This window comes from Taudactylus pleione, unplaced genomic scaffold (assembly GCF_031769625.1).
Source record: "Taudactylus pleione unplaced genomic scaffold, aTauple2 ptg000343l, whole genome shotgun sequence".
Taxonomy (NCBI): Eukaryota; Metazoa; Chordata; class Amphibia; order Anura; family Myobatrachidae; genus Taudactylus; species Taudactylus pleione.
In genome coordinates, this window is record NW_028284744.1 from 919,191 (window position 1) to 934,593 (window position 15,403).

The window sequence follows — 15,403 nt, forward strand, 5'->3', positions numbered from 1 at the left end:
TCCACACGGTCTGTGGGTCCTTCTTGGGCTGCTAGACGTGGTGCCTCCGCTGTTCAGCTGTGCAAGGCAGCCACTTGGTCTTCCATTCAGACATTTTTGAGGTTTTATGCGTTTGACACCTTTGCCTCTCAGGATGCCTCCTTCGGGCGCCGGGTGCTCCTTTCTGCTCAGGAGCGTCCCCGCCCTTAGTTGAACTGCTTTGGGACATTCCCAAGGTCAACCCTGTGGACCCCTATGGACCCTGAAGTAGAAAACAAGAGATATGGTAAGAACTTACCTTTGTTATCTCTGTTTCTACGAAGTCCATAGGGTCCACAGGGCGCCCGCCCTGACGCACCTGGCTTCAAATGGGCTGTGTGGCTGGTCACCGGTTTTCTGTCTCCCATTTCTTTGAGTATGGTTTCTTGTGTGTTCTAGTCTTCCTTCTCTCTGTTTAGTCTCCTCCTCCAGCCTGGGCTGCTTACCAACTAAGGTGCCTGTGGCTCGGGGGCGGGGTATAGAGGAGGACGGACCCAAGTGCATCCTGGGAGCAGTGAAAGCATTAACTGCGTGGTGCCCGTGGATCCAGATCCAGCTATACCCCAAGGTCAACCCTGTGGACCCTATGGACTTCGTAGAAACAGAGATAACAAGGGTAAGTTCTTACCATATCTCTTGTTATATGTGTCAGGTAAGTGGCCACCCTGATAGGCTACTTGGGTCAGGTGATGTGAGAGATGCTCCTGGAGATAGCCGGCTGTTTGTCAATCACCAGACTCAGGATGTCTTCGGCAGCCAGTGGGGGTACCCAAGGCCAGAAAGAGTCAGCGCCGCGTCACGTAATGGGGCTTGGAAGTCCTATATGTGACAGAAACAAATGTAGGAATAATACAAGAGGCAATAGGGCACTGCTTGCTGTCTACAGCAAAATAGAACTATAGTACATGAGGTTCGGAGCCAGGTTTTCAGCTGTTGTACTTGCAATGAGAAACTGCTTAGTAATCTAGTTATGCAGAGAATCTTCGTTTGGAGGATATATTGAAACAAAAGACGATGTTTGTTCGCTATCCGCTTTGTATAAATCTTTGTTGCTTCCTTTTAGACAACAGCTGTTTTGCAAACTGACACTTCGTCATATCAACAAAATCCCAGCGCACGTTCAGAGACACGTCCAGGGAAAACGCTACCTGAAAGCTCTGCGCAAATGTAAGTTATTGGTCTTTGCTAAGAGCAGTTTAAATAAATGTCTTTTAACCCTTTCACTGCTAAAGATGAATGGGACTTACCAAAACCTCCACCTATGTCGTTGGCATTGGGGAGGGGCATTGTGAGATCTCGCCAGGGGGATGATGAAATTAAGTACCTCCTACTCCAGGCAAACCACTATGGAAAGTTTCAAAAGCCAGGGTATGAATGAAGAGCATCCGTACTCTTGTATGAAAGAAGGGAGTCCTGTCTTTCAAATGATGTCATCCCTGAGTAGTTTTTCTGTGGTGATCTCGTGGTCACCAGAAAAATGCGCTGTAGAAATCATTACGAAAGCTGAGAATGCAGAAGTGTCATCTTCATCCTGGCGTCAATAAACTTGGGAGCACTCTCTTTTGAAAGAGGGGAGTCCTCTATTATAACTGATGTGGCCCCTTAGTGGTTATTGTCTGGTGATCACCTCTGACGGATAATATTAATCTGCTCTGCAGAAATAGCAGACCGGGTGGATGGGAAGGCGCAATCTCCCTCGCCCTGAAACCTACATACTCGGGAGCACCCTCATTTGAAAAAGAGGTGTCACCCCCATCAAACAATGTGTCCCCTTAGTAGTTAGTTTCTGGGGACCAGCAGAGAATAACATCCTATACTTCATAGCATGAGGAAGTAATGGTGTGTGTGTGTGCCCAGATCTTTCCCATCCTGGCATGAATAAGTACAGGGGTCCCATTTCATCTGGTAGGTTGTATTACTATACAGAGTGGTTACCAGGACAAAATTTGTCGAAGCGCTTGTTTGAAAATAAAACACAAATTATACTATAAAATCTGTTTTAATAAAACAAATGAACAAAATACATGTTAATACAAAAATATTGATTTCAGTGCTCTAAACTTTCCTTTTCAGCTCTTTATGTCTATACAAGGTATTTAACTCCCCGTATAATGGGACAGTGCATGGATTATTTTCTGTAGAGAAAAAGGACCTGACACAGCTGATATGTGCGTACAAAATATATTGCCAAAAATGAGTTTATTATTATTACAAGTTATTTATATAGCGCAAACATATTCCGCAGCGCTTTACAGAGAATATTTTGCCATTCACATCACTCCCTGCCCCAGTGCTTACACTCTATATTCCCCATCACATGGTCACAAACATACACACTAGGGGTCACATCACTCCCTGCCCCAGTGCTTACACTCTATATTCCCCATCACATGGTCACACACATACACACTAGGGGTCACATCACTCCCTGCCCCAGTGCTTACACTCTATATTCCCCATCACATGGTCACACACATACACACTAGGGGGTCACATCACTCCCTGCCCCAGTGCTTACACTCTATATTCCCCATCACATGGTCACACACAAACACACTAGAGGTCACAGCACTCCCTGCCCCAGTGCTTACACTCTATATTCCCCATCACATGGTCACACACATACACACTAGGGGTCACATCACTCCCTGCCCCAGTGCTTACACTCTATATTCCCCATCACATGGTCACACACATACACACTAGGGGTCACATCACTCCCTGCCCCAGTGCTGCTTACACTCTATATTCCCCATCACATGGTCACACACATACACACTAGGGGTCATATCACTCCCTGCCCCAGTGCTGCTTACACTCTATATTCCCCATCACATGGTCCCACACATAGACACTAGGGGTCACATCACTCCCTGCCCCAGTGCTTACACTCTGTATTCCCCATCACATGGTCACACACATACACACTAGGGGTCACATCACTCCCTGCCCCAGTGCTTACACTATATTCCCCATCACATGGTCACACACATACACACTATAAGGGGTCACATCACTCCCTGCCCCAGTGCTTACACTCTATATTCCCCATCACATGGTCACACACATATACACTAGGGGTCACATCACTCCCTGCCCCAGTGCTTACACTCTATTTCTACTTCAGGGTCCACAGGGTTGACCTTGGGGTATAGCTGATCTGGATCCATGGGCACCACGCAGTTAAAGCTTTAGCTGCTCCCAGAATGCACTTGGGTCCGTCGTCCTCTATACCCCGCCCCCGAGCCACAGCACCTCAGTTTGAGTTGGTGCCCGGCCAGAGTCGGGTCACCTGCGCAGGCTTTATATTTAAAAAAAAAAAAAAAAAAGAGCCTGATTTTTTTTTTTTAAAACAGAGGCTCTAGTGTGGCAGCGACGGGCTGTCTATGCAGACGCCCACGCTGCCGCTCTCCTTCCCCACTGGCGCCGCGACGCCAGTACTACACTGGGGATTGCGGCTGGGGGGCCAGAGTCCGTACTAGCCGGACTCTGGGTCCCTCCCTGGACTGCTGCCGGAGTCGCCGGGGATAAGGTAAGCTGCGAGTCGCCGATTAGCGGCGGCTCGCGGGTATTGTCTGCACATGCAGTCCTTTGCCCCCGGTCCTAGGGGACAGACTGGGGGCCGCTAGCGGTGGCGGCGGGCTCCCCCTCTAAGGAGGAATACCCCGTGGGACCACTAGACCACCAGGGATATATAGGCAAGCGGGAAGCCGGCAAGCCCTGGGGTTAATAGGCTAGCCAGGGGAGGAAGCCTTCCCTGTCTTGCGGCTCCTCCCCTCAGCTCAGCGCGCCTTTCAGCACGCAGTCTGGCGTCGCTGAGCTGCAGACTCTTCGGCCACTCCTCCTCTGAGGTCTCTGGTGGCCATTTTCTCTGTGGCAACGCAGATCTCAGGGAGCACGCGGACCGGTCCCCCTGTGTACCTCTCCCCCGATTTAAGGACAGTGTACACAGCACTATAGCCCTCCCAGACACTGAATCTGGGAGGTGATTGTAGTGGAAAGGTGCAGTGAGTATATCTTCCTGCATGGTATGTGACTTTTGCTAGTGCTGCCTGTCTGTGCTTATTTTCCGCTTACTGTCAGCTTATACCTGTCCCTTTACTTCTCCTACAAGCCCTACAGGTGTGTGGGGGAGGGGCGTTTCTACAGACCTCACCTATATAAATCACGTATTTGTGAGGTTCGTCACATACAGTTGTGTGCTACACAGTGCCATATTGTGGGCTGTTGTTCAGCACACCGGTGAGTGCGTTTACTTCTGCCCTGTTGCCAGATATATTTTTTGACTATATAATATATTCTGTCATGTCAGACGAGGAGGTTGAGCGCTCAGTGGCTCCGGTGTTGGCCTCCTGCGGACGCTGTTCTGCAGGAGTGGATAGGGAGGATTTGTCATGTGGCCTGCTGGATGGCCTGTGTAGTCGGTGCCAGGTGGCTCCTGGCCCATCCAGACCTTCTCTGACGCAGGAACCACCGTGGGCGATGTTTTCTCAAGTGCTGGTGTCTATTGCGGACCGTCTGTCGGTCCCGACTGCTCTCCCTACTAGGGCGTTACCCCAGCTGACCATCCCCCATTCCCCGGGTGTCCCGCAGTTGTTGCGGAGTCCTCCTGGGTCTCAGTCTGTGGGTCCATATACGGGGTTGCCTGCCTATGTATATACAGGCTTCCTCTGTGCCGCAGCAGCCTGCGGTACCTTTTCAGGCCCCTATGGCGACTCCTCCACCCTGGGTGGATGTGCTCTCCAACTCCGTGCAAAATTTGGCGGCCGCATCCTCGGCTTTTCAGTCAATGTTGCAGACTGACATGCCTTATAGGGATTCAAAACGCCCACTCATGGCGCGGGCGGCTCAGGTATCGGACTCAGAGGGATCCTCAGATGATGGGGAGGTCCCTGATGACACTGACTCGGACGCCTCGGTCCAGGAAATGGATACCAAGTCGTCCATTAATGTGCGAGCACTGGTTATGGCGGTGCGTGCCATTCTTCTTATAGAGGATGAGGCACGGCTCCTAAGTCGAAGTATCCTAGTTTCAAAAAAACTAAGGTGGCTTCTGCGGTGTTTCCCCTGTCGGATGAGTTGACGGATCATATGGCGGTAGCTTGGCAGGCGCCCAGTAAGAGATTCCTTCCTCAGAAGCGGTTGGTTTCTAATTATCCCTTCCCTGAGGCACATTGTAAAAAATGGGAAACTCCACCGGCGGTGGATTCCCATGTCACCCGTTTAACTCGGGGCGCTATCTTACCATTACCGTCTATATCCTCGCTGAAGGATCCCACGGACAGGAAAGTTGAGACTTGCTTAAAGTCTATTTACTCCCTCTCCGGGGCGGTGGCCCGACCGTCCATGGCCATTTCCTGGGTGGCCAAGGCCATTGAGGGGTCGGCCAATGCATTGGAAGATACCTTCCCGGACGACGCTCCGGATGTCCAGAGGGCGTTGTTGGGTCAGATGCTTCTTACATTGGGGAAGCCTCTTTAGATGCTAGTTTGCTGACTTTGAGGGTATCGGCTGCAGCGGTGTCTGCCCGCCGATCCTTATGGTTGCGGTCCTGGAGAGCGGACTCTGATTCAAGAAAAACCCTGGAGGCCTAACCTTTCAATGGGGAATTACTATTTGGTCCGGACTTGGACAAAATAGTGGATACCCTGGCTAAATCCAAATCGGCTTTCCTCCCTTCGGCGGCACTGCCTGCTAAGGTTCGGAGTTCGGCTTTTCATTCCTTTCGGGTTCAGGGTAAGGCAAAAGGTCAGTCCTTCCCGAGACAGTCGGCGAGTAAGACTGCCTCTAAACCCAAGAAGCAAGCCTGGAGTGCTCGGCACCCTTCTTCCAAGCAGGAAGATAAACCTGCGGCCTGATGGGACGGGCCTCCCTCTGGGGGACCTCAGAGTGGGAGGCCGACTTCTTCGATTTGCCCAGTGCTGGCACAATACCACCACGGATGCCTGGGTTCGAGAAGTGGTCTCCCAGGGGTACGCCCTGTCTTTTCGGCACAGACCACCCCACCAGTTTTTCTGCACAAGTCCTTCTCAGGACAAGACCAAGGCGTTACAGGTTCAGGAGGCTATAGAGTCCTTGCTGAAAGCAGGGGTCATTGTTCCCGTTCCTCTATCACAACGAGGGACGGGGTATTATTCGTCTCTGTTTCTGGTGCAGAAACCCAATGGTTCTCATCGCCCTATCCTCAACTTGAAGTCTCTGAACAAATTCTTCAGAGTTCCTAAGTTCAGGATGGAAACGTTACGTTCCATCATTCTGGCGATGGAACCGGGGGATTACATGGTGTCCCTGGATATCCAGGACGCCTACCTCCATGTTCCGATAGCACCTTCGCACCAGCGGTATCTGAGGTTCGCTATCCTTCAACACCACTATCAGTTCCGGGCGCTACCCTTTGGTCTCTCCACGGCACCGAGGGTGTTCCCGAAGATTATGGCGGTCATGGCCGCACATCTTCGGAACCAGAATGTACGGCTGCTGCCGTATCTGGACGACCTCCTGTTGCTGGCGAGCTCCCCGGAGGTACTGCTTCAACATCTCTACCTGACGATCGCTTGCCTGCAAGCACACGGGTGGTTGATAAATTGGAAAAAGTCCTCCCTGATTCCATCACAGCGGATGGTTCATTTGGGAGCCCTGCTGGATTCACGTCAGCAAAGGATCTTCCTGAGTCCGGAGAAGGTCGCCTCCCTACAGCTGCGGATACGCAGTTGCCTGAGCAGTTGCCGCCTGTCGGTCCATTCGGCTATGAGAGTTCTGGGGTCCATGGTGTCGACATTCGACATGGTGGAATTTGCCCAGTTCCATTCCCGGCCCCTGCAGGGGCTGATTCTATCGGAATGGAACGGGTTACCTCACCGGATCCGCTCTCAGGTGCTGGTGTTGTCTCCGGACGTTCGGCAATCTTTGGCTTGGTGGCTTCAGACAGCTCATCTGGTCGAGGGGCGTGCCCCTTTTGGATCCCGGACTGGGTCCTGCTCACGACGGATGCCAGTCTCCGGGGTTGGGGGGCAGTGACCGGCTCATTGTCTCTCCAGGGTCGTTGGTCTGCGGAGGAAGCACTTCTCCCCATCAACATCCTGGAACTGCGGGCAGTATACAGGGCCCTGCAGTCGTCCGGCCCCGCTCTTCACGGAAGGGCGGTACAGGTGCAGTCCGACAACGCCACCACGGTGGCGTATATCAACCACCAAGGAGGAACTCGCAGTCGGGCAGCGATGTCGGAGGTGTCTCGCATCCTGACTTGGGCGGAGGGTCACATTCCAGCGATCTCGGCGGTCTTCATCCCTGGAGTCCTCAATTGGGAAGCGGACTTCCTCAGCCGTCACGACGTGCATCCCGGGGAATGGTCTCTTCACCCAGAGGTGTTTCAGCTACTCGTGGACAGGTGGGGACTGCCGGAGCTGGACTTGATGGCCTCCTGTCACAATCACAAGTTGCCCGTTTACGGGTCAAGGACAAGAGACGCAGGCGCAAGTCTGGTGGACGCGCTGTCGGTGAAATGGACGTTTCACCTGGCGTATCTGTTTCCTCCGATATCCCTGCTTCCTCGGGTTCTGCGGAAATTCAAGCAGGACGGCGGCACGGTCATGCTGGTGGCTCCGGCGTGGCCCAGATGTCCTTGGTACTCCGATCTCAGGAGCCTCTCCATCGACGCTCCGTACCTTCTTCCTCAGCGTCGGGACCTGTTGTCTCAGGGGCCCTGCCTTTACCCGGATCTTGGTCGGCTGTCTTTGACGGCGTGGCTCTTGAGACAGCCGTCTTGAGGTCTCGGGGCTTCTCCAGTTCGGTTATTGGTACCATGCTCAGGGCACGCAAGCCTGCTTCAGCACGGGTTTATCACAGGGTGTGGCACACTTACTTTCAGTGGTGTGAGTCCAGACATTATGATCCTCAGTTGTTACGAGTTTCTAGGATCTTGGAATTTCTTCAATCAGGATTGGACCTCGGCTTACGCCTTGCATCTCTGAAGGTTCATATGTCCGCCTTGTCCGTGTGGTTTCAACGGCGGATTGCAATACTGCCGGATGTTCACACCTTTTTCCAGGGTGTTCTCAGGATCCAGCCTCCCTTTGTGGCTCCTTGGGACTTGGCGGTGGTTCTACGGGTCCTGCAGGGTCCTCCGTTTGAGCCTCTTGAGTCGGTGGAGCTCAAGTGGCTGACATTTAAGACTGTTTTTCTCCTGGCAATTGCTTCGGCCAGGAAGGTGTCTGAATTGGGGGCGCTTTCCTGTTGCCCTCCTTTCCTGATTTTTCACCGGGACAGAGCGGTGCTCCGCACTCGTCCTGAGTTTTTGCTCAAAGTGGTCTCGAAGTTCCACATTAATCAGGAACTTGTTGTGCCAGCTTTTCAGTCCCCTGATCTTTCAGCTGGTGAGACTTCCTTAGATGTGGTCCGGGCGCTTAGAATTTATGTGGACCGGACGGCTTCGGTTAGGAAGTCTGATTCCTTGTTTATCCTCTTTGGTTTTCACAAGAGGGGTTGGCCTGCCAACAAACAAACGTTAGCCCGTTGGCTTCGTTCCGTTATTTGTGAGGCTTATGCACAGGAGGGTTTACCTGTGCCAGCCTCTGTTAAGGCTCATTCCACTCGTTCAGTGAGTCCCTCTTGGGCTGCTAGACGTGGCGCCTCTGCTGTTCAGCTGTGTAAGGCGGCCACTTGGTCTTCAATTCAAACGTTTTTGAGGTTCTATGCGCTTGACACCTTTGCCTCTCAGGATGCATCCTTTGGGCGCCGGGTGCTCCTTTCAGCACAGGAGCGTCCCCGCCCTTAGTTGAACTGCTTTGGGACATCCCCAAGGTCAACCCTGTGGACCCCTATGGACCCTGAAGTAGAAAACAAGAGATATGGTAAGAACTTACCTTTGTTATCTCTGTTTCTACGAAGTCCATAGGGTCCACAGGGCGCCCGCCCTGACGCACCTGGCTTCAAATGGCCTGTGTGGCTGGTCACCGGTTTTCCGTCTCCCATTTCCGTGAGTATGGTTTCTTGTGTGTTCCAGTCTTCCTTCTCTCTGTTTAGTCTCCTCCTCCGGCCTTTGCTGCTTACCAACTGAGGTGCTGTGGCTCGGGGGCGGGGTATAGAGGAGGTCGGACCCAACTGCATCCTGGGAGCAGCTAAAGCTTTAACTGCGTGGTGCCCATGGATCCAGATCCAGCTATACCCCAAGGTCAACCCTGTGGATCCTATGGACTTCGTAGAAACAGAGATAACAAAGGTAAGTTCTTACCATATCTCTTGTTATTCCCCATCACATGCTCACACACATACACACTAGGGGTCACATCACTCCCTGCCCAGTGCTTACACTCTATATTCCCCATCACATGGTCACACACATACACACTAGGGGTCACATCACTCCCTGCCCCAGTGCTTACACTCTATATTCCCCATAACATGGTCACACACATACACACTAGGGGTCACATCACTCCCTGCCCCAGTGCTTACACTCTATATTCCCCATAACATGGTCACACACATACACACTAGGGGTCACATCACTCCCTGCCCCAGTGCTTACACTCTATATTCCCTATAACATGGTCACACACATACACACTAGGGGTCACATCACTCCCTGCTCCAGTGATTACACTCTATATTCAACATCACATGGTCACACACATACACACTAGGGGTCACATCACTCCCTGCCCCAGTGCTTACACTCTGTATTCCCCATCACATGGTCACACACATACACACTAGGGATCACATCACTCTCTGCCCCAGTGCTTTCACTCTATTTTCCCCATCACATGGTCACACACATACATACACACTAGGGATCACATCACTCCCTGCCCCAGTGCTTACACTCTATATTCCGCATAACATGGTCACACACATACACACTAGGGGTCACATCACTCCCTGCTCCAGTGATTACACTCTATATTCCCCATCACATGGTCACACACATACACACTAGGGGTCACATCACTCTCTGCCCCAGTGCTTACACTCTATATTTCCCATCACATGGTCACACACATACACACTAGGGGTCACATCACTCCCTGCCCCAGTGTTTACACTCTGTATTCTCCATCACATGGTCACACACATACACACTAGGGGTCACGTCACTCTCTGTCCCAGTGCTTACACTCTATTTTCCCCATCACATGGTCACACACACACACACTAGGGATCACATCACTCCCTGCCCCAGTGCTTACACTCTATATTCCCCATCACATGGTCACCCACATACACACTAGGGATCACATCACTCCCTGTCCCAGTGCTTACACTCTATATTCCCCATCACATGGTCACACACATACACACTAGGGGTCACATCACTCCCTGCCCCAGTGCTTACACTCTATGTTCCCCATCACATGGTCACACACATACACACTAGGGGTCACATCACTCCCTGCCCCAGTGCTTACACTCTATATTCCCCATCACATGGTCACACACATACACACTAGGGGTCACATCACTCCCTGCCCCAGTGCTTACACTCTATATTCCCCATCACATGGTCACACACACACACACACTAGGGATCACATCACTCCCTGTCCCAGTGCTTACACTCTCTATTCCCCATCACATGGTAACACACATACACACTAGGGGTCACATCACTCCCTGCCCCAGTGCTTACACTCTCTATTCCCCATTACATGGTCACACACACACACACTAGGGATCACATCACTCCCTGCCCCAGTGCTTACACTCTATATTCCCCATCACATGGTCACACATACACACTAGGGTTAATTTTTGTTGGGAGCCAATTAACCTACCAGTATATTTTTGATACTCACTGTCCTATTATCTGTGTCAGTATATGTATTCTCGTCCAAATAAAAAGGATGTCTATTTTACTCCCAGGTGAGCTATAGTCAGATGTACCCTCTGTGGTACCGGTGTTGAATAATTCTCCAAAGAGGAAAAGTTATTACCAGTGTAGGGAGCCGTATATTGATGAGGCACAATACCTGTCAAAATCACACACTCGCCTCAGACACTACCTCTCGTGTAATCTGTAGGGTGCAGCTCTTCACCGCCCGACAGCGGGAGCGCAAACTCTGCGTGTGTTGGTAGTTTATGTGATCCTTCTCTGAATAATTTCTTGTATGCAGAATTGTGGGCTGTTCTGATAATGATGACAGATGTTTGATGGTTTGGGCTGGTGCGATCACATGCATACATACAACTGTGCATATAGGGTAATATCCGCATTTTCTTTTTCCTCCACTAGGGGGCACAGGGATCTCTCTGGGTATAGCCTGGAGGGAGAATCTGTTACTGATTTCTTCCCAGCAGCCGTCTGGCTTTCTCTCCACCATACCCCGCTATCAGCCACTGGCCAGCAGTTTTAGTTTGGTGTCGAGCAGGAGCGGGCACCTGTTTGTTGGTGCTGCTTTAAAGTGGCCCCTGTTACTGTTTATTTTATTTTTAAATATCTTTTATTTTTCTTATAAGAAAAGCTGGCAGTGAAGGGTGTCCTATAGGACGCCATTGCCGCTGCTCCAACGACCCCAGCAGCAGCACCGGCGACTGGGTCGGTGACTTCCATTGCAGGTCTCCGGGGCTCAGCGCACACCGCTCCCGTAGCCTGCAGACGTGGACAAGGTAAGAACGGCTATTTACAGCTGTGAGGAGACCACCAGCGGTGTTGATAGTGTAAGATCCGGGTGTCCCTGCTCCATACACTAGACCACCAGGTTACGGTGGAACAGGACACCACTTGCTAGCGGTAATGACCATGTCCCTGATATCCACACCATAGGAGAAGATGGGCTCTTTTTGTTAACCCCTCCGCCACTCCTGGGCTCGCTCTCTCTCGCAGGTAGCCTGTCCCAGGGTGCTTCCTCCTCACTCTCTTCACCTCCTACCTGTTACACCTAATCTGTGTAAGGTGTGTGTGACTGTAATCTGTGTAAGGTGTGTGTGACTGTAATCTGTGTAAGTGTGTGACTGTAATCTGAGTAAAATGTGTGTGACTGTAATCTGTGTAAGGTGTGTGTGTGACTAATCTGTGTAAGGTGTGTGTGACTGTAATCTGTGCAAGTGTGTGTGACTGTAATCTGTGTAAGTGTGTGTGACTGTAATCTGTGTAAATGTGTATGACTAATATGTGTAAATGTGTGTGACTAATCTGTGTAAGGTGTGTGTGACTGTAATCTGTGCAAGTGTGTGTGACTGTAATCTGTGTAAGGTGTGTGTGAATAATCTGTGTAAGGTGTGTGTGACTAATCTGTGTAAGGTGTGTGTGACTAATCTGTGTAAGGTGTGTGTGACTAATCTGTGTAAGGTATGTGTGACTAATCTGTGTAAGGTGTGTGTGACTGTAATCTGTGCAAGTGTGTGTGACTGTAATCTGTGCAAGTGTGTGTGACTGTAATCTGTGTAAGGTGTGTGTGACTAATCTGTGTAAACTCTGTGTGACTAATCTGTGTAAGGTGTGTGTGACTAATCTGTGTAAAGTGTGTGTGTGACTGTAATCTGTGTAAAGTGTGTGTGACTGTAATCTGTGTGTGACTGTAATCTGTGTAAAGTGTGTGTGACTGAAATCTGTGTAAAGTGTGTGACTGTAATCTGTGTAAGGTGTGTGTGACTAATCTGTGTAAAGGGTGTGTGACTGTAAACTGTGTAAGGTGTGTGTGACTGTAATCTGTGTAAAGTGTGTGTGTGACTGTAATCTGTGTAAAGTGTGTGTGTGACTGTAATCTGTGTAAGGTGTGTGTGACTGTAATCTGTGTAAGGTGTGTGTGACTGTAATCTGTGTAAGGTGTGTGTGACTGTAATCTGTGTAAAGGGTGTGTGACTAATCTGTGTAAAGGGTGTGTGACTAAACTGTGTAAAGGGTGTGTGACTGTAAACTGTGTAAGGTGTGTGTGACTAATCTGTGTAAGGTGTGTGTGACTAATCTGTGTAAGGTGTGTGTGACTGTAATCTGTGTAAAGTGTGTGTGTGACTGTAATCTGTGTAAAGGGTGTGTGACTGTAAACTGTGTAAGGTGTGTGTGTGACTGTAATCTGTGTAAAGTGTGTGTGTGTGACTGTAATCTGTGTAAAGTGTGTGTGTGTGACTGTAATCTGTGTAAGGTGTGTGTGACTGTAATCTGTGTAAGGTGTGTGTGACTAATCTGTGTAAAGGGTGTGTGACTGTAATCTGTGTAAAGGGTGTGTGACTGTAAACTGTGTAAGGTGTGTGTGACTAATCTGTGTAAGGTGTGTGTGACTGTAATCTGTGTAAAGGGTGTGTGACTGTAAACTGTGTAAGGTGTGTGTGTGACTGTAATCTGTGTAAAGTGTGTGTGTGTGACTGTAATCTGTGTAAGGTGTGTGTGACTGTAATCTGTGTAAAGTGTGTGTGACTGTAATCTGTGTAAGGTGTGTGTGACTAATCTGTGTAAAGGGTGTGTGACTGTAATCTGTGTAAAGGGTGTGTGACTGTAAACTGTGTAAGGTGTGTGTGACTAATCTGTGTAAGGTGTGTGTGACTGTAATCTGTGTAAAGGGTGTGTGACTGTAAACTGTGTAAGGTGTGTGTGACTAATCTGTGTAAGGTGTGTGTGACTAATCTGTGTAAGGTGTGTGTGACTGTAATCTGTGTAAAGTGTGTGTGACTGTAATCTGTGTAAAGTGTGTGTGACTGTAATCTGTGTAAAGTGTGTGTGACTGTAATCTGTGTAAAGTGTGTGTGACTGTAATCTGTGTAAAGTGTGTGTGACTGTAATCTGTGTAAAGTGTGTGTGACTGTAATCTGTGTAAAGTGTGTGTGACTGTAATCTGTGTAAAGTGTGTGTGACTGTAATCTGTGTAAGGTGTGTGTGACTGTAATCTGTGTAAAGGGTGTGTGACTAATCTGTGTAAAGGGTGTGTGACTAAACTGTGTAAAGGGTGTGTGACTGTAAACTGTGTAAGGTGTGTGTGACTAATCTGTGTAAAGTGTGTGTGACTGTAATCTGTGTAAAGGGTGTGTGACTGTAATCTGTGTAAGGTGTGTGTGACTGTAATCTGTGTAAAGTGTGTGTGTGTGACTGTAATCTGTGTAAAGTGTGTGTGTGTGACTGTAATCTGTGTAAAGTGTGTGTGTGTGACTGTAATCTGTGTAAAGTGTGTGTGTGTGACTGTAATCTGTGTAAAGTGTGTGTGTGTGACTGTAATCTGTGTAAAGTGTGTGTGTGTGACTGTAGTCTGTGTAAAGTGTGTGTGAGACTGTAATCTGTGCTGTACTGGGCTCCGGCCCCAGGTATAGCATTTACACTCTGACACTGCTTCACATGACCTGAGGTTTTTTTTTTTCTTCCTAGCCTCACTTATTTCTCTATTTGTGGCACAACCCCGTATACACATCACTGTTTATTATAACTTTTGTGTGGTGTGAAATACCATTGGATTGCTTGAAACGGCTTCCAAGGTTGAAGCACCCAGGGAAGGTGGGTGCTCATGTTATAAGTAGCTGTTGAACCTTTTTTTTCCCAGAGCTGTGTAATAACACTTCCTCCTCAGATCTCTGTGTTCTGAAACCATGGTGGCAGATGAATCCCTATTACAGGTCTCGGTGCCTGGTGTTTCAATGCTACGCTGCAGAGGGTTCCTTCGACTAGGGCTACCAGTCAAGGAAACCGTAACAGACTACCAATTACGGTAATGTGGGTGTTTACTTACCAGTTTGCAACTCCCAACCAGTTAGAAGATTGTCTTGCGGGCTAATACGCAGGTCTCTTTCCTACAAGGAGGATCACACCTGCCGTCAAGTCTAGTAGATGCAACACACTTTAACTTACTCCGTACAGGAGTGGCTGACTATGTATCCTGTGGTTGTGAGGTGTCTTCAGTCCCTGATTGACTTTCATGGCTCAGTACAGGCCTATACAGGCTTTACAGAGCTGGGAGCGCTTTTCGTCCTTTGGCCAAGATTAGGTGTAGTATCTGTTCTTATCAATCACATACCTGATACGCCCTCTATCCGGGTGCCATACAAAACAGGGATATGGCAAAGGTACTTGCTCTGTCCACTCCGTGCATTCACCTGGTATTGCATTCAGGTCCAGTGTAGATAGTGCCGCCTTCATTGGCCTTTTGTACAGGCCATCTACATTCTAACTTAAGAAGTTCCTCCTCTATGGACCCTGGTCCCTGAAGTAAGTGGCCTTACTCAGCCATTCATCTGGCAGATTTGTTGTCACAGATTGGGATGGATTTCCACTCGACCATAGGGTCTACAGCAATGAGTCTTCTGGACGCGTGGGTTCAGATCCCACCGCTGACACAGGGTAGTGTTTCTGTCTGGGGACCAGTACAGCCCGGGGTTGAGTCCATAAGGGACGCATTTAGACCTTAGCGGGCTTCCCAAACACTCCCTTCTGGGAGACTCTGTCTGTTCCCCTTGGACCTCCACGGTT

General features: G+C 49.7%; 1 protein-coding gene and 1 pseudogene across 2 annotated transcripts in view; both read left to right on the plus strand.

The window, feature by feature from the left end:
* SURF2 (surfeit 2) overlaps positions 1 to 15,403 on the plus strand; it is a 95,649-nt gene that overhangs the window by 39,166 nt on the left and 41,080 nt on the right. For both annotated transcript variants that reach the window (XM_088443998.1, XM_088443997.1), the window contains exon 3: positions 1,082 to 1,185. In XM_088443998.1, the coding sequence (XP_088300124.1) occupies positions 1,082 to 1,185 (104 nt within the window). The remainder of the gene's footprint in view (positions 1 to 1,081; positions 1,186 to 15,403) is intronic.
* On the plus strand, positions 14,893 to 15,062 carry LOC148508807 (U2 spliceosomal RNA; annotated as a pseudogene).